Raw genomic sequence first — 22,754 nt, forward strand, 5'->3', positions numbered from 1 at the left:
GCGCCGCCCGGGGCTGATTGGCCGCCCAGTTTATAAGAGGTGCCCGGCCGGGGCGGTGAGGTTGTTTTGCCGGCGCTGGGGAGCTCGGCGGAGCCGCGTGTGGAGCCGTCGGAGCGGAGCGGAGCGGAGCGGAGCTGCGATGCGTCGCGCCAGCCGAGACTACACCAAGTACTTGCGCGGCTCCGAGGAGCTGGGCAGCGGCGCCGCCCACGAGAGCGCCCCGGCCCCGCCGCCGCCGCCGCCGCCCGCGCACCCGCCGCCCGCATCCCGCTCCCTCCTCGTCGCCCTCGTCCTGCTGGGGCTGGGGCAGGTGGTCTGCAGCGTGGCCCTCTTCCTCTACTTCCGAGCTCAGGTAAGGGGGACTGGCGCGGGCGCTTCCCAGCGTGGGAAGTGCAGCCGCCTCGCACACCCCACGAGAGGGGAGGGCCCTCGTGTCGGTGCGATGGAGGCGATTAAAAACAAAGTACGAGAGAAAGTTTGAGAACACCTTTATGTGTCTCTGAAGTTGATCCAGCTCTGAGAGGGGCTGGGCTCCCAGTGCCCTGCCCAGCTTGCGCTGGTCACTGGAGCTGCTCGGGCCGAGTGTTCCAGGTAGCGCTGCGGGCATCGGGTGCATTTTGGGGTACAGGGCTTCGCAGCGAGGCTGGACATGAGAGGCTCCCTGACTCGGGAGACAGTTTAGTCAGGATCCTTCGTCTGAAATCTTGCAGGGCTTTGGCTTTTAATGACTGGCTTTCAGTTTTCCACTGGAGAAAAGTTTGGTATTGGATGAGAAAAAGGTTCTTCACCCGGAGGGTGGTTGGGCACTGGCACAGGCGCCCCAGGGAAGTGGTCACAGCACCAAGCCTGACAGAGCTCAAGAGGTGTTTGGACAACACTCTCAGGCACATGGTGTGATTTTTGGAGGTGGTGCTGAGCGGGGTCAGGAGTTGGGCTTGATGATCCTTGAGGGTTCCTTCCAACTCAGCATGTTCTGTGATTCTGTGACATGGCTGAGGTCTTGGGCTGTCGTGAATGTCTCACCAGCAGGAGAAGTGGCTTTAAGGACCAAACATGTCACCGTGCAACACCACTTGGGATGGTTTGTCTCTCAGGCTGCGCTGCGGCACTGCAGAGGAGCATTGGCCAGAGGTGCCCACTGCAGCTCAGGAACTTTTACGGGGATTCTGGGGATTTCTGGGGGAGAGCCGGCCCTCACCTGGCAGGCCCAGGTCTGCCGGGATGCCTCGGCAGAGGCAGCGGTGCGTGCGGAGAGGAGCGCGGCAGGGAGGTGTGGCTGCGGGGGCAGATAGGGTGATAGGCGGTTGGGCTTTCGGAGAGAAGAGGAGCCTGCTTCTTGGAAATGGCTCGGCTGCCTGGATTCCCTCGCTGCTGCATCTCTTACCCTGCAAGGCTGAGCCCTCGCAGAGGAAGTGGGGAGCTGCCAGCTAGCTGGTTCTCAGGGCTAGGTGTTAGATTTCTGCTTGGCTTTATTGTCGGATGCTAGTTAGTTCTCTTGATGTGGGTCTCACTGCCGTCATGGAAGTGGTACTTCTGTTGTGTGTACTTTTCATTTCAAGTCGGCAGAGAGTGGAAACCTGATTCTTTCGGTTTACTTTCTAGGTAGAGGCACTTGATCTTGAGGTAGCAGGCTGGATTTCTTAACAAAGTGCACTCCGAAAACAGGTGTTGCACAAGTGTATACCCACTTAGTCAGATGAATGACTGTCAAATGTACAGTAGCACTGCTGATAATTTGTTATGCAGACCATTTCATATTTTTTTACTGACAATGGCTTTGTGTTTTCCATTTTTCCAAAAATAAAATGTAACAGCAGTACAGCACTTAGTTAATCATAACTTGTACATTTCAGAAGAGTGACATCTAATTTCTGGGACTCATTGTAAAGTAGTTAAAGCTACTTGTTTGCTTGACAGTGAAATAAATGAATGTCTACTTCAGCTTGTGACAGGGGAATGTTTTTCATTCCAGATGTTCATGAACTGGAAAAGACATTCCTGTCAAAACATAGCTCAGAGATACACAGCTATACATTCATTAGTGGGCTAGAGAGCCATTGCAATCAAAACAAGTAATCAAAGTATACTCCCTTATTAAAGACTCTTTCTGATAGGTACATGTCAGTTCTTCATATGCGCCTGACAAAAGGTAAAAAGAACCATAATGGCTATTTTTCTTCTGCTTCCTTGATTTAAAAAATGGCATGGTCCAGGTGTAACTCTGCATTTGACAGCTCAACTCTCATGCTAGGTACTTGTTCCTGTGGATTTGTAGTAGTGCTGTTGAATGGAGGCCTTTGTAAATCTGAATTTCTAAAACATCTAGAAGAGATGATATAGCTTGATGAAGGCTTGACTGAAGTCATTGCCTAAAAAATTTTTAATAGAGAAAATGTTTTCACTGGAAAATAGAATAATAAGTATTCTCCTGCAGTAAGTACACAGTTCACTATAGGAAGATACCATAATTCATATTTGTTCACCATTTGTAATCGTGAAATAAGGTAGATGGAAAAATAAAGTAGGACCTGCAGAACTTAATTCTTATTTCATACTCTTAGAGATTTGTTTTATTTATATGGGACTCGATCAGTCCTCTTTCTTTAGAAAAGATTTCTGTGAATTGATTATGTTAAGCTACCTCAGTTTGGCTTTTTTCAGTGTAAATTTCAGCTATCTAAATTTGTACTTTAATAACAGAACTTAATTATTTTTAATTAAATTCATTAAAATAACGAGCTAGTATTAGAAGCTGTGCATGAAAAGATTTGAATTGTTTGCTTGGTAAATTAAGAAAATATGAATTAGAAAGGTTTGACTATATATGCTGATATTAAGAAATTATACATCTTAGAAGCTTTAAAACCCTATCTTAGAGTCTGAGTAAACTCTGACTCAGTTTTACCATTCACATTTTGTCTGTATTCGCATAAGATCATTTGGGCTGGATCATGACACAGTATAAGCTGAGACAATAGTTGAGGTTTTGGTTTTTCCTTAATTTTGTTTATTTTGTGGCTTGAGCATTTGGAGTTTCACAAGACACATAACTAAGACTGACACTAGGTTTTCACGGGTAAACACATGTTTGTGGCCAAGAAATAATGCAGTGCAATGCAAGTGAGACAATGAGCTGGTATGTTGAAAAAGAAAGAAAAAAAAGCAATGAGTTTGAATTTTACCAATATTCTCATAATATTGTTCTGAAATGTAAAAACATTAGGATGTTCTAATTTGCTTTTTGTTCCATCCTGTGCAGTGTACTGAATCAAAGAAATTAAACAATGACAAAATGTATTCGTTTTAAGCATTTATTTTGCTTGTACTTTGAGGAGTATTTTCTCATTATCTATGAGAATGCTATGAAAATTTAGTTAACTACTGGGAGCAGCTGGAGTTCATCACTCAGTGAAGACTCATGCACAGCACAAGATGAGAGAGCAAAGTATTTTATTTAATTTTCACTGGTAAATGCTGAGGTATAGTCTCCAAGAGCCTAGCTTTTAAGCTTTTCTTTTTGGTCCATTTCTTCAGTGCACTTAGAACTCTAAAGAGTAGGATCCTGGTGTAACACTGCTGAACTGGAGGGCATTGAGGCAAACTCGAAGTTCTCAAATTGAAATGGGGTAGTTGGATGTCTAACTTCCACAGTTTAAGCTAGTTTATGCACTTTTCACTTTCTAAAAAGGTCTGTACAAATGTTAGGTGATCTACCAAATTGAAGAGTTCACAATTGGCTAAATGATGACCTGGAAGTCAGACTTTTATTGTAATTGCATGCTTATCTGGAATTCTGACTTTCATTGTGGTATGTTTTCAAACAATTACTTTTCAGACTTCATCTAAAGTTTTGTGAGCATTATGGCTAAAAGAAAAAAGAGCTTGCTGGGGTTTATTAGCATCTTTTGGAAGCCTGGAAGAACCCCTTCTTGGTGCTTAAGAAAGCTCATGGAGTGCAAAGAGATATTTCATAGTCTGGAAAGTGGTTTAAGTTTGATAATAAGTATAAATGTTATACATTTATTGTAATGAGTAAGTATTTAATGCAATACTGTAACAGTGCGTAATTGATGCAAAATTTAATAGTAAAGATGGCTGGAATGTATTGTATCTTTTAAAACCCAACTGAGTTTTTTACATCAGAAAATTGCTTCTTAATTCTGTAAGTTCATTTGGTTTCACCCACGATGCTGGAGTTCATTTTGGTTGCCTTGAATTGGGTGAAAAGAATCCAGAAATGCAAGTAGAATGATAAGAGATGCTGGGGGCACCAAACAGTCTCATCTGATTTCAAGGTCAGGCAAAATGGATATTAAAAAATAAGCTAGACACACCTCTCTTCAGTTTAATTCCTCTAGGGTATTTAGGTTACTTCACACTTTTATAAAGTTTTCTCCTTTATTTTTGTTTGCTTCTTGATGTTTCTTCCAGATATTAAATCTTTAGGACATTTTGCTGAAGGTGCCCTGTCCCACAAGTTAGCAAGCTGGTTCTGATATTTCATCATAATTTTCTTTTCTTTAGAAATTCTTCTCAAAACATGTCCTTGGAAATCTTTCTGTGCATCACTACCTCCTCACAGTTTCGATCTCAGTGCTTGGTAGTGCTTGTTTACAGCCATGGCAGTTCAGTGTGTGTTCTTTGTAAAGACAGAAGATGAAGGATTTCTGAGAATGCCTTTTCAGGCAAGTGAGCTGATTTTCATAGTTAAATGTGGTGAAGGCTAGGTATTCTTTGAAAAAGGTAAGGGCAGCAGGTAGGTTAGCTAGCCCCAAAAACAGAGTTTCCCTTTATCAAGCAGTAAATCTCTGGAAACTTGCAGGTTTTGTCAGGGTGGGCTGCACAGCTGCGAGTTGCTGAAGCCATCATTTGCAGTGTTTCCATTAAGCCTTCAATCTTTTGCGTGTAGTTTCAGAGATGTTATTTTTCTGTCTTAAGCCTGCAGAAGATAAACTATAATCTGAGCAAGTGATTCTGTGCAACCTGCTGTTACTGTTGTGGCACAGAACTGTGTGACACATTTGAATGATTGCTGCTGGGTGATAGCTGTGAGTTGATGCTGGCATGATTTGTCATGTTGGACACTCAGGCCTTTACAAATCTCACGATCCTTGTGCTGTAAAACCTAGCTTTCTTGCCTGTTATTCAGAAGATGTGTTTTAATAAATCCAAAACTGGGATAGTAGTCTTCGACTAGTAGAATTACTGACAAAAATACGCATTTACTAGCAGTTATTTGCTGTAGCTTTCTATGTGCTATCCTGTGATTTGTGTAGAGGGGAGAAGACTCAGATATCCAGATCCTGTTAGAGATTAATTCCCTCAGGTCTCTAATGATCTCAGCATGAGAGGTTAGATTTGAAATAATGGGTCCTATTTTGGGTCCCTTAGTATCAGAAGTGTATCAACAAACTGGAAGGTGTCCAGCAGAAAACCACTGTGATAGGCAGGAACCATAATGTATAAAAGAATGGAGAGCTGGATTCTTTGACAAAGGACAGACCAAGGTAAGGGAAGCTAATTACTCTTTTTTGCCACCTGAAGAAGTCAGGCTTTTCAGAAGCGCCCAGCAAAAACAAGAGGCACAGTCATAAATTGCAGCAAGGGGAGCAGTAGCTGGACATCAAAACCAAGGTTTTTTACACACTAAAAGTGGTGAAGTTTTAGGACAGTTTACCCAGCAAGGCTGAAAGTCTCCATTGATGGACATTCCCTAAAAGCTGTCTAGACATGGCCTTAACCCACCTGACCTAAATTACAGGTTGGCTCTGCTTCAAGCAGGGGGCTGGGCTAGAGACCTCCAAGGTACCTGCCAACCCAAGCCATTCTGCATTAACTACCTCTTAGCAGCTGTTAGTAAACATTCTGTGCGTCTTTTTTATTATTATTTTAGTCTACAATTGATTTTCTGAGTTCTGAACATGAGTGAAACATAGTGTGAGAGGTGCTTTTAGCGTGCAGTTTTGCAGTTGTTTAAAGCTAGTGCTGCCTTCCTGCTATTTCGTTCCTATGCGTATCCCTGTACTGACTCCAGTGCTTGCCTGATATTTGGAGTGACTTGATTTTGGGGAGCTAATCTTACAGGAAATTAGGCCAGAAAAAAATTCCTCCCTTGTTACTGATTTAGAAGAGGAGACTGAAATCCAGGAATGAAATTCTTTGGTGAACAGGGTGACGGCACAGAGGTGCAGGTTTAGATCTCCTTATGCAGTTAATGGGGCTGCACTGCATTCTCTGACTGCAGAAGGTATTAGTGTAGCTTTTAGCACTTAATTCATAGCGCTGCAATGGCTCTACACAGATTTTCTTTGGGGTTCAGCTGTGTCAGGCCATCACAGGAAGATATTATTGTCTCTGAGCCATACTGTAACTCATTGCTACCCCGTACTCAAAGCTGTGGCATCTTCTAATCTTCAGGTGAACCTTCTGTTATCTATTTTGTTCCAAATCTGCAGGGATGGCTGATCAGCTAAACCAGATCCTAAGGTCACATATTGGTCTGAACGAATCAAAGAGGACTTCTGGAGACTTGAGCAGAAGGATGGTGGTGATGGAGGAGATAGCATTTAGTGCTGCTGACTGTGCAACAAATGTCTCTCTGCTGTGTGTGACTATTGGGTAGCTGTGTGGCTGGTGTAGACTTTAATTCAGCTCTGTAATCCTAACCTTATATTTTCAAGTTAATGAGTTCTTTTCTTGAGGGTTAGGGAGTGAAAGAATGATATAACGCTTGATTCTCTCTGGCTGTATTGTATTGTGAAAAACTTCCTTTTGATGTGCTGTTTTGTTCAGTGCAATGTTAAAGGAAACTGAACACTAGGCATTGTCCTTAGTATCTTGGTACTCCTGCATTGCAATTACAAATAACTTTTTGTAATTCTCAGATAAAATTGTTCCTTCCACCTAATCAGAAAGATAAAAGTAGATGTTCTTTAATAGACCAGCTGATAGAGAACTGAGACAAGAGTTTGGGTGCATAAACCCTTCTTCAAGCCTGAAGTAAAAGCAGAATAAATGCAAGTTGAGAACAATCTCTGAGAGTCCTAGGTAATCTCTGAAAGACAGTTGTTAAAATCTCTTGAGTGTAAAGGATTTGGAGTATGTAAAGAGAGGATGAAATGGTTTAAAGCATTGTTTATGCAATAAAACTGTCAAGGTACAATCCTGATCCTTGGAATATCTTCCAATTTACCTAAATGAGAGGATGCAGGATTTAAAAATATACTTGATTCAATCACAAAGACTGATTGCTAAAAATGTCTTGCAGATGTTCTAAATTTGTGATGTACAATGAAGCAGAGGTGTTTTGTGGTGTCATTTAATCATCTTTTAGTCTATGACTTTTGCTGTTTTGGTGATGCTATCACACAGTATTATCTGTTGCCACTGTCATGGCTTAATCCCAGCTGGCAACTAAGTTCCACACAGCTGCTCACTCCCTGGTGGGAGGTTAGGGAGAGAATTGGAAGAGTAAAAGTGAGAATTCATGGGTTGGGATAAAGCAAGTTTAAAAGGTAAAGAAAAAACTGCTCACACAAGCAAAACAGAACAAGGAATTAATGCATGACTTCACATGGGCAGGCAAGTGTTGGGCCATCCCCAGGACAGCAGGGTTCCATCATATGTAAAGTGACTTAGGAAGACAAATATCATCATTCCAAATGTCACCCCTTTCCTTCTTCCCCCAGATTTATATGCTGAGCATGATGTTATATGTTATGGGATATCCTGTGGCCACTTGGGATCAGCTGTCCTGGCTGTGTCCCCTCCCAGCTCCTTGCACACCCTTAGCCCCTCTCTTTGCTGGGGTGAGAGGCAGAAAGGCCCTGACTCAGTGTTGGCACTGCTCAGCTGTAACAAACCATCTCTGTGTTATCAACACTCCTTTAGTCACAAATCCAAACCATAGCCCCATACCAGCTACTGTAAAGAAAGTAAACTCTGTCCCAGCCACAATGAGCACATCCACAAAATAGTTTGTGATGCCTGACTGACAGCTTCACTGATATAGTTTCAGTGACAAAATAGTTTCAGAAATAACTGTTTCTCCTCTTGAAAATGATGTGCCCTACACACACATACATACTTTCCCCAAGTTTCTCTACTTGGTATTTGTGTGTCATCTTACAAACAATAGACTTTTGAAGTAGGATAACTGTGTATGTTTCCTGCTGAAATGACTGTGATGTTGCACTGAGTGGTTGAAAAATGGAATTCAAGATTATTGATTTTACCATAAGAAGGGGATTTATCTTTAACTTTTGAAAGTCACATACCTAGTCTAAGCTAATGAAATAGGCAGCACCAGAAGATAATTCATTCTCCTATCTCACATGTTTGTTGGATAAAATAAACCTTTATGTTGGAAATTTTTTCTCTCTGCATTGTTTACAATGAAAATTTAGATAATAAATTTAGCCAGGTGCCAAACTTTAGATAGTTGGAAGGTGTCTCTAACACTGAGAACTGTAGTTGTACTTATGTTTTTGTTTCAGATGGACCCTACTAGAATCTCGAAAGAACATGCACACTGTGTCAGAACGCTGTTTGGACACCAAGAAAGTACAGACTTGCATGATGCATCCTTTGAAAGTCAAGAAGCGAAGTTAATTCCAGAATCCTGTAGAAGTGTGAAACAGGCTCTTCAAAGGGCTGTGCAGAGGGTAAGTGGCACAGACTATGTGTTCCTTTATTTCATGGTCCTGTTGAACTTAAAACAAGTTTTCCAAAATCTGTATTCACAGGTAAATTCTATAAATTTTTTTCTGGTGTTTGAATAACACCTGAAGTTTCCTCCAAGATTGTATTGTGTTTGCTCATGAATTGCTAACCAGTCCTGTATTCAAGCACATTTTATTTATTTTATTTTTTTTTTAAGAAAGGAAGACTTGAAGTTGTACTAAGAAAACTGATTGCAGTTAGGTGATTAGCCATTCTGAAATTTGGATGGGCCTAAATGGTAGTCATTTATTCTAATATTTGTATGTTTTCCAGTACTTTGGATGCTTAAAACAAGTGTCAGTTCCACACTATCCAAAGGAATCTTCCAGACAAGATTGTCTTAGGATTATCCACAAGCAAAATATTGCCTGAAAGAAAAGGGAGATAGCATTTGCTCTCATTTACTCTTATTTCTTATTCTGTCTGTGGCCCAAAATGAGGGACACTACTCACTTCGGTTTTGCTCACTTTGCCAGGTCTGTGCAGACCATTCTCAAACTGGCAGAACGCCTACTTCGCCATAGCATGATAACTGGGTAGTCTTTGCCCAGGAATTGAGAATGACAGCTGGATCCCAAACATAAATGACAAAAGTAGTCAACCCTAATGAAGAAGCCTAGGCAAGCTGGAAATATGCATCAATCCCCATTTACTGCAGTTACTGCCTTTGATCTTTCTATGTGCATGATAGTGTTTAGTGCTAATTACAGGCTTTGTTACAGATGGATGTCTGCTATGGTATTTGGTTTTCCTGGCTTATCAGGCCCATTACAACTTTACTGCTTCACATCTGCATAGGACTGGCAGTTTTTCATTAAGGGTACTACCTTAGATTTAGGATGAACTCACATATGCTTTAGCGTGAACTGTACTTGAGTTAAATTTAGAGCATTTGAATTGTGCTAATGTGCTGTTTGCATTTAACAGAGACCTGGGGGTGACAGATCTTTTTGTGAACGAAACACAGAGAAACACAGGAGTCCATGTCTTGTCCCTTTTGCTAGCCACCTCCTTCAAGAGCTTAAGGGGGAAAGAAAGGGTTAAGTCTGTAGGATTATTTCTTTCCTCCTGTATTTTATAGAGCCTCTCATGCTGCACCTCTGTGTGTGCTGGTGCTGGGCTGCTCATTCATGTGATTCCCGTGACAGAGCAAGGAGCTGGTTACAGTAAGTCTCTGGGAAGCCCTGTGTTCTGGTCATTGGCTGATGGCTACTCAACAAAGGCATTGGCTTTAGCTGAGGCTTTGTATCCTGCCAGTCTGGATGGAGGTTAAATGCTGCAATGTCCATGGCCAGGATAAGTAGTGAGTAGGGATAACTTTTTTGGCTGATGACCATTAGTTTGAGAACAATAAAATATTCCTTGCCAAAGTAATTAGACTCTGAATTTCCTTTGGATACAACAGAGCTTATTAAGCAGCTGCACTGGTGGCCTGAATGCTTTGTCATCTTACATCAATAAGAGTGGAAAAAAATAGATAGGAAGGTGATGACCTTAGGCTTTTTGCATCTTTTCGGTACATCAGAGAAGTGAAAGTAACAGTGTTAAGACAGAATTACACTTCATGATCATCTGTGAGCTCTGCCTTTCATTCCCCCTGCAGCTATGAAGAGCAGAGATACAGCTGTAGCTTACTTGCAGTTGTGCTGGTCCTTTGTGTGTGGGGATCCAGTTAATGGGACTTGAAGGAGGTTTCCTGTTGTCTGTGCTTTCTTCACTTTCCTTAAGGAGACTCTAAAGAATCTAACTTACGTGCATTTTAAGAACCAGTATCCTTATTTGAACTGGCAGTGTGCTAAGTGACTAAAATGTAACACTTCAAAACACCATTTATGTCTTGTGATTGTTCAATATATTGCCTTTTGCAATTCAAGCTGTTCAGGAAATGAAAATAGACAACTTTATTTTGCTCAGGTTTGTGGTCTGGTCACAGCTTTTAGCTTCCTGCACTAGTTCTCCTCAGTTTTCTTTACACACCTGTAGATGTAGTGCTTAAATGTAAAGCAGGGATTGATGTTGAAAATGAAAGTGCTCTTACAAAAACTGGTGTAGTAGGGCTGCAAGGTTGGGTGTAGAAATACTTGTCTCCTGAAAAAATAAATGATAAAGCCTTTTTCCCTTTAATCAAAATCTAATGATTGATTCCTTAGCGTATTCCAGGACAAAAGTTCTGCTTAAGGAGCAGCTTACTAAGTAGAGAGCATATTTTCAATATTGCTTATAAACTTTAAAGCAGACAAATAATATACTTTCCTAGCCAGTCTGTTTGCTTAATTTTTTCCATGTAACCCTAAAAAGCTTTTGGCAGTCCAGATGCACTAACCACAGTCCTTATGAAGTCTGTTATGAGCCTGAAGTAGAAAGGACTACAAACATATCTTGGGTCAGTCCATAAGTAACTTTTCTTGGCAGAGCTCCCAGCTTCTAGCTGCTTGTGGAGTTCAAGCATAAGCTGTTCTCCCACATGGCAACAGAGTCCTTTGCTAGACCTCCAGGGCAGCGTTTATAAAGAGATCTATATACTTAGCAGACATTTAAAGAGTACAGTTATGGACCAAGTAAAGGTTTCACAAGTGATTGCTGTAAGTTGTTAAAATTTCACCTACACTTTTGTAGGTTTCCATCCTATAATCTTACATGCCTTTTTTTTTTTTCTGCAAGCAATACACTACTCATTTAGAGAGAGATTGTATTGCTGGTCTCTATAGTCTGATGAATACTGGTTCATGTACTTTCTATTTCATTTCCTTCCTTATTTGCATTCTTCAGATTGCTGAATTTCCGGTAAGAGAATCAGATACTTCTTCCTGGTATCAGCTGTACTTAAAGCACTTAGTAATAAAAGAATCAAGTTCATAAAGAAGCTTTAAGACCACAGTTGAAGCAATAAGTGACTGTCCAGAGGAGTTCTCTTCTTCTTGGTCTCAAAAGGCTACTTAGAGCTGCTCTAAGTAGATACTGAGATATTGTAAAAGCTAAAGGAGACTAAAACCTTTTGCAAATGTCATGTGTTCAGGTGTAACCTTGTCTCTGCATCCTCAGCATTGGACATAACTTCAAGAGCAACAGCTATTTTTTCAGCCTGCTGTGGATGAGGTAGACAGCAGTTCCTGACTTTCGAGGCACTTAAAACATGATTTTTAGCTTTAAAATGAGAAGGTTCTGGAGCTTCTTAGTGGCCTCTGAGTTTCTTTGTTTTTTTTTTTTTGGCTGAAGGGAAGACATGTTTTTCATTTTTATGAGTAACTCCTTGTCTGTTGTTTAAACAGTGAGTGTATGGAGGAGGTTGGAATGTGGGAGGCATGCCAGGGGAGTTGACTTGGTGGGCAGTGAGCAAATGACAAAGGTGTACAAGTGCAGCTTGTCGTAAGATTGAGAGTGGTGTGATTTTTGTGTACAGTTCTGCTAAAAATAACTGAACAGCTTGGTATCACACACGGTTCTGGGGATGTCAGTCCCTGGTCATGTTTTGTCAGCAGTTTTCATTCCATTATTGCAGCGTCTTAGTCACGGGTTTTGTTGAACTGTTTCTGCCTCCTTAATAAGTGTCTACATTGTGAGTAAGTATGAGACACTTCAGAACATTCAGGAGCTAAAAAACGCAGTTGACATTTCTGGGATTTGAAAAATTACAGATCTTAATTCCTTGCAGTAAGAATACCAGGGGATTTTATAATCCTGTTAAGAGGCTACCTTCAGACATCCTCTGTAAAATGTCCTTCAGGGTCAGAAGCAAATACATGGTTAAATGCTTTTCTAAGGTAGGTGGTATGTCAGCCCCTTGGAACTGTATGAACATCTAGTAGGAAAAAAGTCAAGAAGTGTTTAACTACTTTTTCTTCAGGAGGAAACCTACAACTCCATATCTGTTTTTTAGGGAGTAGTTCATGTGTTTCATCTTCCTTTTGGAAGCCTGGACAGCATAGCAAAAAAAAAAAAAAAATTTCTTTTTGGATCTGCTCAGTAGGCTTTGCAGGCAAGGACATTATCACATCCTCCCAAAGGAAAGGGTATTAAAACAAACTCTACATCTGAGAAGTTTCCACTAAGAAAACAAGAAAACAAAGATGTCTCCCCTTCAAGGGAAAAAGGGTTGGGATAGATGTGCTGCAATAATCTCTGAGAGGGTGGTCCATCTCCCAGGCTCTTCTTACCTTATGTCTTGTTCTCTTCAGGGGCTTTTTCCATTTTTCACAGTACCAAGTACTTGCCATTTCTTGGCATCTTTGTTTCCTACTCAAGTGTGGCTAGTGGCTGATGCTGACGTGCAGCTCCTAGAATTGAACTTCATTTTCATGCTCCTAGAACTGACATTGAAGCAGGAAGATCAGAGAAGCAAAGTGAATGTAAATGCAGGAAGTAGATGTGAGTTTGGCTGCTTTTGAAGTTGTGATTCATCTGCTTTTCTTCTTGTCTTTACGGCAAAAAGCATCTTCATGATTCTTATCTATGAAATCAGCATATCTCAGCTGAAGTATTATGCTTTGATAGTCATACTACAACTTCCATACTGCTGTGGCTTTTCATTTTGGTTTAACATTTAAACACCTACAGAAAGGGGAAAGTGAGAGTAATAAATGCACCAGCTAAGGCACTACATATTTCATAGTGGTTGCAAAATTTACATAAAAGCAAGACTTCAGGTGTTTTCAGAGCAGGATTTCAAATTCTAAAACACCCCAGTGATTGAGAGCACAGTGGAACTTTGCTGATCTGGCCAAATCTGAGATGTATTCATATGTGGACTGAATCAGGCAAACAGCAGTGAGTGTGCAATAAAAATGAAACAAAGGACCACTCTTCGGTTTCAAAGAGGACATGACTTGCTATCTTCAGCAAAAGTTTTCCTTTTACTAAACATCTCCTTGATGGCTTCATGGTATGAGGTATTCTGAATAACAAACATATTACCTCTGGTTTTTTTTGAAAGCAGATGGAGAGTCATGGGGAAAAAGGATACAAAACTGAGAACTGAGCTTAATACTAAGACTCAGTTCAGGCTTGTAACAAGTACAGGCTTTTTAGATTTTTGAAATCTGCTGTTTGTATCTTTTTCTCAAGAGGAATACAGGTGTGAATGATTAAAAGCAAAGTTTTTTGTGGTACCTGATGTGTGCATTTTGTGTTGTTCTTGGTTTGGGTTGCATAGGTTTCATTCATGTTAAAATTTATCAGCAGCTTTGAAGGATTACATCCTTTCCAGGTCTGGCATGCAGTCCACTTGGTCCAGTACAGATGGGGAAGATGCTTAATCCTTCAGTTCCTGCATATCTTGTTAGAAGGGAGCCTTGATTGTGAAGCCTTGCAGACTTCCCTATTGGGGGCCAAGTGTGAGGTGTGGAGGTTTTCATTTACCTCATCACAAATGAAATTCAGAGTTTAGCTATCCTTAGTTGTTAAAGTGATTACACACTAGCTCCTGTATAGAAGTGCCTCTTTCTTTGCCTTTAGACTCCCAGTAATTAAATCAGTTCATAAATTCCCTTGTTTGATGTGATGCCTTCTTATCAGTCATTGTTATATTACACTTAGAGAAATATTCCAAGTACAGTAAGTAGGAATGGTTGTAAATGTCCTGCCACCACTGCTTCAATAAATAATGCAGTGATCATACATATTATCATCCCTATCCACCTGTATTAGAATTACCAAATTACGAGAAGTAATTTGATTGTGTGTGCCTGTTACATGTAGTTACATATTTACATGATGCATATTGCAGACATCTGAAAATGCTGTAGGTGGAACAGTGTTCCCAGATCCATGCGCAGAGTATTGTAAGTGTGCAAACCAAACACCATTACAAAACCAAGACAACATCAAAGCAATGTCTCCTTCTCATTTTAGGAAGTCCAACGTGCCATGGGAAGAACGCCACCAAGACCAGAAAAAGGTAGGTATTGGTTTATGAATAAGAAATATTTTAGTTCCACTAAACTTGTCTTTTTGGGATAATGCAATTCTTTTATCTCTAGCTGCAATGGAGGCATTAGGACTTGAACTGTACAAGAGGAACAAACCTGAGAAGCAGCCGTTTGCCCATCTCATTATTGATGATAAGAATATTCCATCTGGTAAGTTCAATTTTTTAGTGAATACTTCCAGTACTAATATAAATATATTGAACAGTGAAGTATATGAAAATAGCTCAGCAAAACAGCGACAGACTGGAGTTTCAGAAATTGCTTTTGATAGTGAGAATAAATTGGAAGCATTAAAGGATTTCAGAGGCAATGGGGTAATGTTAAAAAGAGGATGTCTCCCTTTTGTATCAGTCTCATACTGAATGGCCTTCATTAAAAATTACCACTTTTCGTGATCAACCTCTTTGCTGAAGACATGCCCCTTTGTGCTGTCTTCAGGGGAGGAAGGAAGATCTGTGTTGAATGCTCTCCTCTGAAGTTTCTCATTTTCCTTTGGCCTGTAGGCCCATCAGGAGTTCTTCACTCCCACTGGACACCAGCCATAAGGATGCACACATACATACAGCATGCACCAGCACAAACATTGGCTGAGCTACTGAGGAGGGGAAAAATATTGTTCTTGTGGCTTTTATCTGCCCCTGTGCTAGGAGGATGGCATGCTTTTATCTTGCCAGAGCTCTTATTCTCTACACACAGGTATTCAGATGGCTTTGGGAATATCCTTGCTAGTACAATCTCAGGGAACAAGACATGAGTGTGCCTCGGAACACCCTCCAGAGGAAAAGATTCATTCCTACAATTTTAAGATATGTTAGAACAGTTTTATTTTTTGCCCTGGGGCACTGTCAGTTGAGAGTTTTTGCTGTATTCTCAGTACAACAGTTGGTGTGGTAGAAGTAAACCAGAGTTTTTTCTGAAGCTATTGGGTAGGAAATTTTAAGAAGGGGTGCATTGATCACCACTGTCTTCTTTCTCTGCAGATTTATATGTTCTGCAGTGCTGAGCTCATTGTTAATTGAGCTATGCACGTTGCTTTTCTGTTTTATGTAACCAAACCAAAGGGGAATGGTGTGTTGAGACTTGAAATCTGAGATTTTAGCAGCCTGCATAGTAATACCTTGCTCTTGCTCTATTTAAAGACAAAGCATTTCTGTACAGCTTCTGGCCTGCAGGGATAGGATTCTTTCATTGCATTGGCATTGCCACAATCCAGAGATTTATAAGCAGAGAGCTTAAGCAGCTTGTCAGATGGCAGTCAGAACTTCCACAAGCTTTCTTGTTAGCTCAGATGCTTCCTGACAAGCTTCTATTTTAGTCAGGTTTTGGCTTTGACCTACTTTTACAATAGGTCGATAGTAGAGGATTCCGTATCAGTAAACTTGTCTGAGCCTTTTATCTTTGGAAGGTTTCAATTAATTTGCTAATGATAGAGACAGATCACTTATCTGCAGAAGTAGAGTGTGTGCCAGTGTCACAGTCTGTGAAATCCATGTTTTTCTGTGTGGAATTCATTTGCTGCTTACTTGGATTTTTTTTGTAGACTGTAATTTTAAAACTGTAATTTACAGCAGCTGATAATTTTTACTGTTGTGCATTGCTGCATTAACCTTTAAGGGAGTGACACAGCACATCTATGGGTAATGGCAAGGGAGACATTTTTTGCTGCATATCAACTCCTTACCAATGTGATGAGCTGGGCACATACTCCCTTTTAATCTGGCTTTTGCCTGTTTTGGGAGAGCACTGCCAGGATGTTAATCCATGAGCACAGCTTCTGCAGCCCTTGTGAGCATTGCAGCAGTGGGGCTGCATCCTTGGGGATAGCTGGAACCCTGAACATTTTATTATCATGCTCACTGGCACGAGGCAGTACCCACTTGGCTGGGTAGCACAGAAGTTAGTGACAGGTGTAAAGAAAGAAAAATTTACCTGAGGGTCACCAGTTTTTCTTCTCCCATCTTGTCTTCTCTGACTGCACATGGCAATTTGTTTTCTTCCCCTGATTCTTTACCCTTCACATCTGAAATACATTTAAATTGCTTTCTGCCATCCCTGAGTCTGGACAGATCTGTTCTTAGTATTTTAAGGTTCTCTACTGTCATCACTCTGACCCAGAATAAACAGAATCAGAAAAAAAAAAGTCTTCATCACTGTTAGGGTTTTAAGTAGTTTCTACTGAACACCCTTCATGAGGGGGCACTGAGGAGTGTCCGTGAGAGAACATTTTGCTTTAACCTGGTTCACAGTAACGTCAAGCCTCAAGTGGACTTGTGCAGCTGGGGGGATAGTGCAAGGGAGGGGGAAAATAACCCTTCCCTGTTCTTGGTGTCCCCACCCACCATTTGGCACAGAAGCTGTAGTGGTTTGGCTTGCTGTGTGTATTTTTTAAGTTTGCTGCCTTAGGTTGGAGCTGGATTCTTACTGGTTGGTTTTTACCGGAGCTCACTATAAATGCTACCTAGGTTTTAAATGAAAACAGTGAATTTTGGTTTATAAACTGATTACAGAAATTAGTCTCAGTTTAAAGGAGAAAATCACAAACAGAAATAAATATAAATGTTAAATATATCATTTGGGGTGTGAAATGATAGCTTTAGCTGTCTAAGGAAATGCTGTAGTATTTGGAGCTATTTGCAGCTAAGGTTTGACTTAGCTGCCCATTGCCTCCAAAAGACTTTTCAGAGAAAATAGTACTTTGGTCCTTTTTTCAGGCTTTATTTATACCTGAAAGCTGCTAGGATGAAAACGAATTATCAAAATAGACCTCCTTTCTCCTCTGCTCTACTCACATCATCTTCCTTCTTACTAATTAATTTTATTTAACTTTCTTGTATTAGTCTTAGTTTAAGCTCACAAATAAGACATTATTTTTATTTATATTCAGTTTTGAGGAAGAGTGTGTATTATCTTGAATTTTTAAATAATGCCTTTTGCCCTGTCTGGAAAGCTATTTTACTCATTATCCCCCAGCCACTTCCTTCTCTGTCAACAGGACTTACCTTGTGCTGTTTTTTCATGGTTCCAAAGAAAATTGTTTCACAGAAGATAATGTATTGGAGCACTTCTGGCTGTCCCATGACTTGGGTTATGTGTCAGAGTTTCTGATACATGGACAGCTGATCCAGCACTTACATGCTCCAGTTTTCTCCACTTTCTGTGTTTCAGGGTACTGATTGTTTTGATGTCTCCAAATCTGGGTGTTTTACTACCAGAAGTGCTGAGAACCTGCCTGCTCCTTCCATTAAAGGCTGCATGGCGTAACTCCTGCTAGAGCATCTTTGTGCTGTGCTGCTGGCTGTGGCAGCCTCTTCTAGAGCTCTGAATTGTGGCAAAATGCCTGTCTGCCTCAGCTAACACAACCAGAGCATTACAATCTAGCTTGGAAGGGACTTCTAGAAGTTACCTCTGCAAATCCTCTGCTCAAAAGACAGGGTCATCTGCCATCATCTCTTGGCCTGTCCATCTACCTAACTGTGGATGAATGAAGTGTATTCCCCACAATATCAGAATAGTGTGAACAAAATTCATCCAGAGCCCCTCTCTCAGATACAAGTAAGAGCAACTACCTGGTATGCCACCAGGCAGTCATGGCTTGCCTTTCTGTTCCATCATAGGTGTACAGTCCTGTCCTGTATCTGATGTGCCTCTCCTCTGACCCAAGCAGTGATTTCTTGCCTGCCCCCAGCCTGCTTGGGGCAGTATTTCTCGCAATTTAATTCTGTGCACACTAAGTTCTACAACTTCCTCAGCTATTCCCAGTGCTTCAGAGGTGCACTCTGGAACCCCTAACTCAGCATACCTTGCAGGTGAATAATTGCAGGCTAAGAGACTTAAGATCTTGGTATCTTTTCCAGTTAATTGATGGGTTTCAGATGGCTTTTTTGAGGCACTGCACGGAAGATGGCTTCTCTGTAGGGTTTTGCTTTCATAATTTCTACCTGGCTGCACCAGAGCCACAGGGGAGCAGCTACTTGTGATCTGCCTTTCACAAGTGGTGCTTTGCTCGAGTTCTTCTTTGTGGAAGAACACCAGAAAGTTTTTGTTCTGGGCTACTGTTGCAGTATTCCTCTCACATGGAAAAGTTGCTTGCCTTTGGCAGTTAGGGAAGGCTCATCTCTCTGAAATCCCCCTGTTCCTACTTCCCCTCCCTTTCTGTACTGACAAATGCAAGAGGCATCTTTTGAACTAGTCCAACATACCTGGGGCGCCTCCCCAGCACACTTGTGAGCGCTGGTGGTCCTGGGGCATGCCTCAGAACATGCTTGGAGGAGAGAACACTGTGCCTTGCTGTGTGCTGTGGAAAGTTTGGGTAGGATGGACTGCTCTGGTTCAATGTTGGGAGAGTAAGGTACTGAATATTTCAAGCAGGGATTTAGATGCACTGGGAGGCTGAGGTGTGAAGTCCTCTGGTACCTACGTGAGCCCACTGCAGTGGGAGGGAGCAAGTGGAGTCCGTCTTGTGTGCTGGAAATTCCTGGTGGTTAGCTGGCCACCTCCCATCTGTTGTGTTATGCCCTGGGTATGACAATGAATAATGGAAGGTTAGTGGCTTGAGCCTATCAGGAAGTTTGTTATGTCATAAATACTTGAAGTGTTATGTAAAGTCTGGGCAACTTAGTGTGTAGTACTAAACATGTGCAATTGTACTGACTTTTCCCCATTTCTCTGGTGTTGTCAAATGAAAATATGTTTACCTTTCTACCACTACAGTCATAAGAACATAAAATATGGGAAGGTTTTATAAGCTTTCTCTTTGGGGAATTGTCAGTTTAGCTTTTTTTCCAGAATTGTAGTTACCCCTTGCAAACACTTACAGGTTAAAGACCAATAGGGAGTTTTTCAAGTTCATCTCAACTATTTGTAACTTGAATAAAGTTTTAGGTGGAATGCAATGTGTAGGTAGAATTTGTTGCATGATTGCTTGGCATACTTGAGCTAGACCAAGCAACTATGTTGTACCATAGTTCATCAGGTGTTCTGCTGGGAGGGCACAGTTATAAAGAGCAATGAGAATATGGGAGTGTATGATGAAAAAAGGAAATTTCTTAGGATTTTTTATCAGAATTGTTTGATAGTGCATAGAACTCCAGTAGGTATTGATTCTAAAAACATAAGGATTGCTTTCTAAATGTTTGGGTTTGTCAAATGTTTATAATTTTTTTTCTTTTTTGTCTCCAGGAACTCGCAAAGTGAACCTCACATCTTGGCATCATGACAAAGGCCAGGCAAATTTATCAAATATGACATTCAATGATGGAAAACTAATCGTTAATCAAGATGGCTTTTACTACCTTTATGCCAATATTTGTTTCAGACATCATGAAACTTCAGGAAACTTGACTAAAAGAGGGCTTCAGCTGATGGTGTATGTGATTAAGACAAACCTTAAAATAAGGCGCTTTGATGTGTTGATGAAGGGAGGAAGCACCAAATACTGGTCAGGGAATTCAGAATTTCATTTTTATTCTGTAAATGTAGGAGGGTTTTTTAAATTAAAATCTGGTGAAATGATAAGTATCCAGGTATCAAACCCCTTGCTACTGGATTCTTCGCAAGAAGCAACTTACTTTGGAGCATTTAAAGTTAGGGATTTAGATTGAATCTTTCTTCAGTGTGCTGAAAATTGTTTGAGATTTTAGTTGTCCAGAAACAACTTGAAGAACCAAAAATCTTCTGCAACCCAATTCCATCTGTATAAGCCATATATCTCTAAAGACACATTTTTGTCCCATGCAGACTCCAGCAGGAGTCCCATAAATGCATGGAAAGGCAAAATTACACAGTTCTCCTGATTTAGTCTTAAAGCAGTTTTACTTCATTTGTTTCCACTGGTCTCACTAGAGTCATTATGCCTTTTGCATTGGTGTAGTTGAAATCAAAACAATTAATACTATTGAGCTTCTGTTTCCAAGTTCTGCCCTGACTTTGGAGTTTTGTCCACAAACATAGGACAGGGCAGAACTTGGCTCCCAAATTGCATTTAGGGCTCCATTTTGCTTGGGGTTGAGTGTTCTGACCCTGAAACGGCAAAGATTATGAAAGTGTGACTAATCCCATTGCATTTGATGTGGCTTTTCATGTGATGAGTTGGGGCTGATTTTGCTTTGCTGGATTAGGTTTGGAGACCTCAGACCACGGCAGAAATGAATTGGAGAACACCTAAACAGTTCAATTTAACTTTTACCTGATTAAAAGGGCCATTCCAGGAAGAAAGGAGATCATCTTGCCTTGCAGTTCTAAAAGTTTAATTACAGGTCATGTTATTATTGTTGCACAGTTAATTGCAAATATAGATTGCCAAATTATGTTGTGCCTTTAAAGTATTACATTGTGCCAGAACCTGCAAAGACATTTTTTTAAACAAAATGTATTTTTATATTCTGTAATATCTAAAGTTATATTTTAGGTGTAATGTTTTGTGTAAAAAAAAATGTAAATTATATTGTCCTATAGTATTTGATACAAAATATTTAAAATCTCTTGCTGTTTGTATATTTAATGTTTTAAACTGTTTTTATGTACAGACATGTTAAACTGGTGCACTTTTTAATCCCAATGGGAAAAAATGCAGCTATAAGAGGTTGTTTGCAATTAGCAAATGTAATATATATCATTGTTCTTTTTAACTTAATGGATTTCTTTTAAACTTGTCAGTATTAAGGGAGGCAAAATCACACCAATGCCATGAGTAATTACACCAGAATGCTGGTCACTGGGTGCCTTTCAAACCTGGAGGGTAATTAAGCTGGCATTATGTAAAAATAAAATTTAAAAAAATAATACATAATAAGCCCCAGAAATGTATTAGGGGTATTTACAATTACCAAACAGTTGTATTTTCTTACAACAAAATCTGCGAGTGTTAAATTCTGCAACTAAACAATGACTTTTTTAGCTTAGTTTCCTGAAAAAGTGAAGCTTATGTCATTGCATTGCCTGTTCTTGTCTCCCACTGTAGCTTTTAAAGCTCTGTACACTTCTGTCAGCTTTGGCAGATGAATGGCAGAGTTAAGAGATATTCTTTGCAGGTTTTATGAGGACAGACAGCTGAGAACAACTCAGCCATTTATACATTATTTGTCAGTGGCTGGCCACTGTTGATTTTAGCCAACAGATTAAGTGGGGAGACTCCTGCAGTGTGTGTTGTCGCTTGTATAGTGCTTGGCCAAGAGAGGGGGTGGGTGGAATCTGAGGGTGGGTGTGGGGGCCACAGAGGAGGGCTGCAAGAACTGACGTGATGCAAGGAGCACATTTGGACAGGGGACAAGCAGCTTTTTGGGTAAGGGGGTGAGGGAGGGTTTTGAAGTGTTTGTATGCTCTGTGGAGGATGTGGGGAAAGCCCACTATTTATTGCAGTAGGAATCAAATCTGTAGGAATTGGGGCTTCATACAAATCCTCAGACTTTTAAATAATTTTTTGGTAAAGGAACTGAGTTGAATTCAAGCAATTATTTTATACTGTATAAATAAACATTTCTTTTTAATGTTAATATTGTTTTCTTACAAAATATATTTCTAAGAAAAACCAAAACTTTGTGATTTTTTTTTTTTAAATTTTCACATGTACCTGTATTTCTTGTGCAGCTTTGATAATTTTATTCAGATTTCAGAATGTACAGGCTGGGTATGGTATAACTCAAGAAAAGAGAAGCACAAATCAACTGTTTTGAGGAATTTTATGCAGTTTTGATTTGGCTTCAGATCTACATACACCACTTTCAAGTCAGATTACATCTCTAGGCATTGGAAAATCAGCTGAAAATGAGGACTTCCCATTTATGTTTCACATCAAACAGTTCAAAACAAGAAATTAGTGAGGAATCTGAGGCTCTTGTTTTTTTTTAATTTCAGGAGCTACAGGTCACAATCATTTTTTCTACTATAGAGATGTGCAGTGGCAGGCTGGCAGAAAAATGTCTGCCCCGTGTCTGTCCTGGGAGTTTAAGTAACTCTCTGGGGAGCTAGACATGGGGGTTCAAGTGACTTGAAAGTAAAATTAGACTTAGTAGCTGACCTTGGCAAATGTTCTGCCCACAGATGGTGTGATAGGAAGGAGGGGAGCCACCAGCACTAAATGTCATCTTGGTGACAGTGGCTGTGGGCTGTGTG

The 22,754-nt window shown here is 40.6% G+C and overlaps 1 protein-coding gene across 1 annotated transcript; it reads left to right on the plus strand.

Moving 5' to 3' along the window:
• The first annotated feature begins 8 nt into the window (after positions 1-8).
• On the plus strand, positions 9-22,176 carry TNFSF11 (TNF superfamily member 11). The gene is made up of 5 exons (XM_085059234.1): positions 9-352; positions 8,496-8,663; positions 14,569-14,614; positions 14,697-14,795; positions 19,824-22,176. Exons 1-5 carry the CDS (start codon positions 140-142, stop codon positions 20,243-20,245), a joined length of 948 nt encoding a protein of 315 aa, XP_084915360.1. The 5' UTR covers positions 9-139; the 3' UTR covers positions 20,246-22,176.
• Positions 22,177-22,754: the final 578 nt, after the last annotated feature.

This window comes from Lichenostomus cassidix, chromosome 1, assembly GCF_008360975.1.
Source record: "Lichenostomus cassidix isolate B80296 chromosome 1, HeHo_3.0, whole genome shotgun sequence".
Taxonomy (NCBI): Eukaryota; Metazoa; Chordata; class Aves; order Passeriformes; family Meliphagidae; genus Lichenostomus; species Lichenostomus cassidix.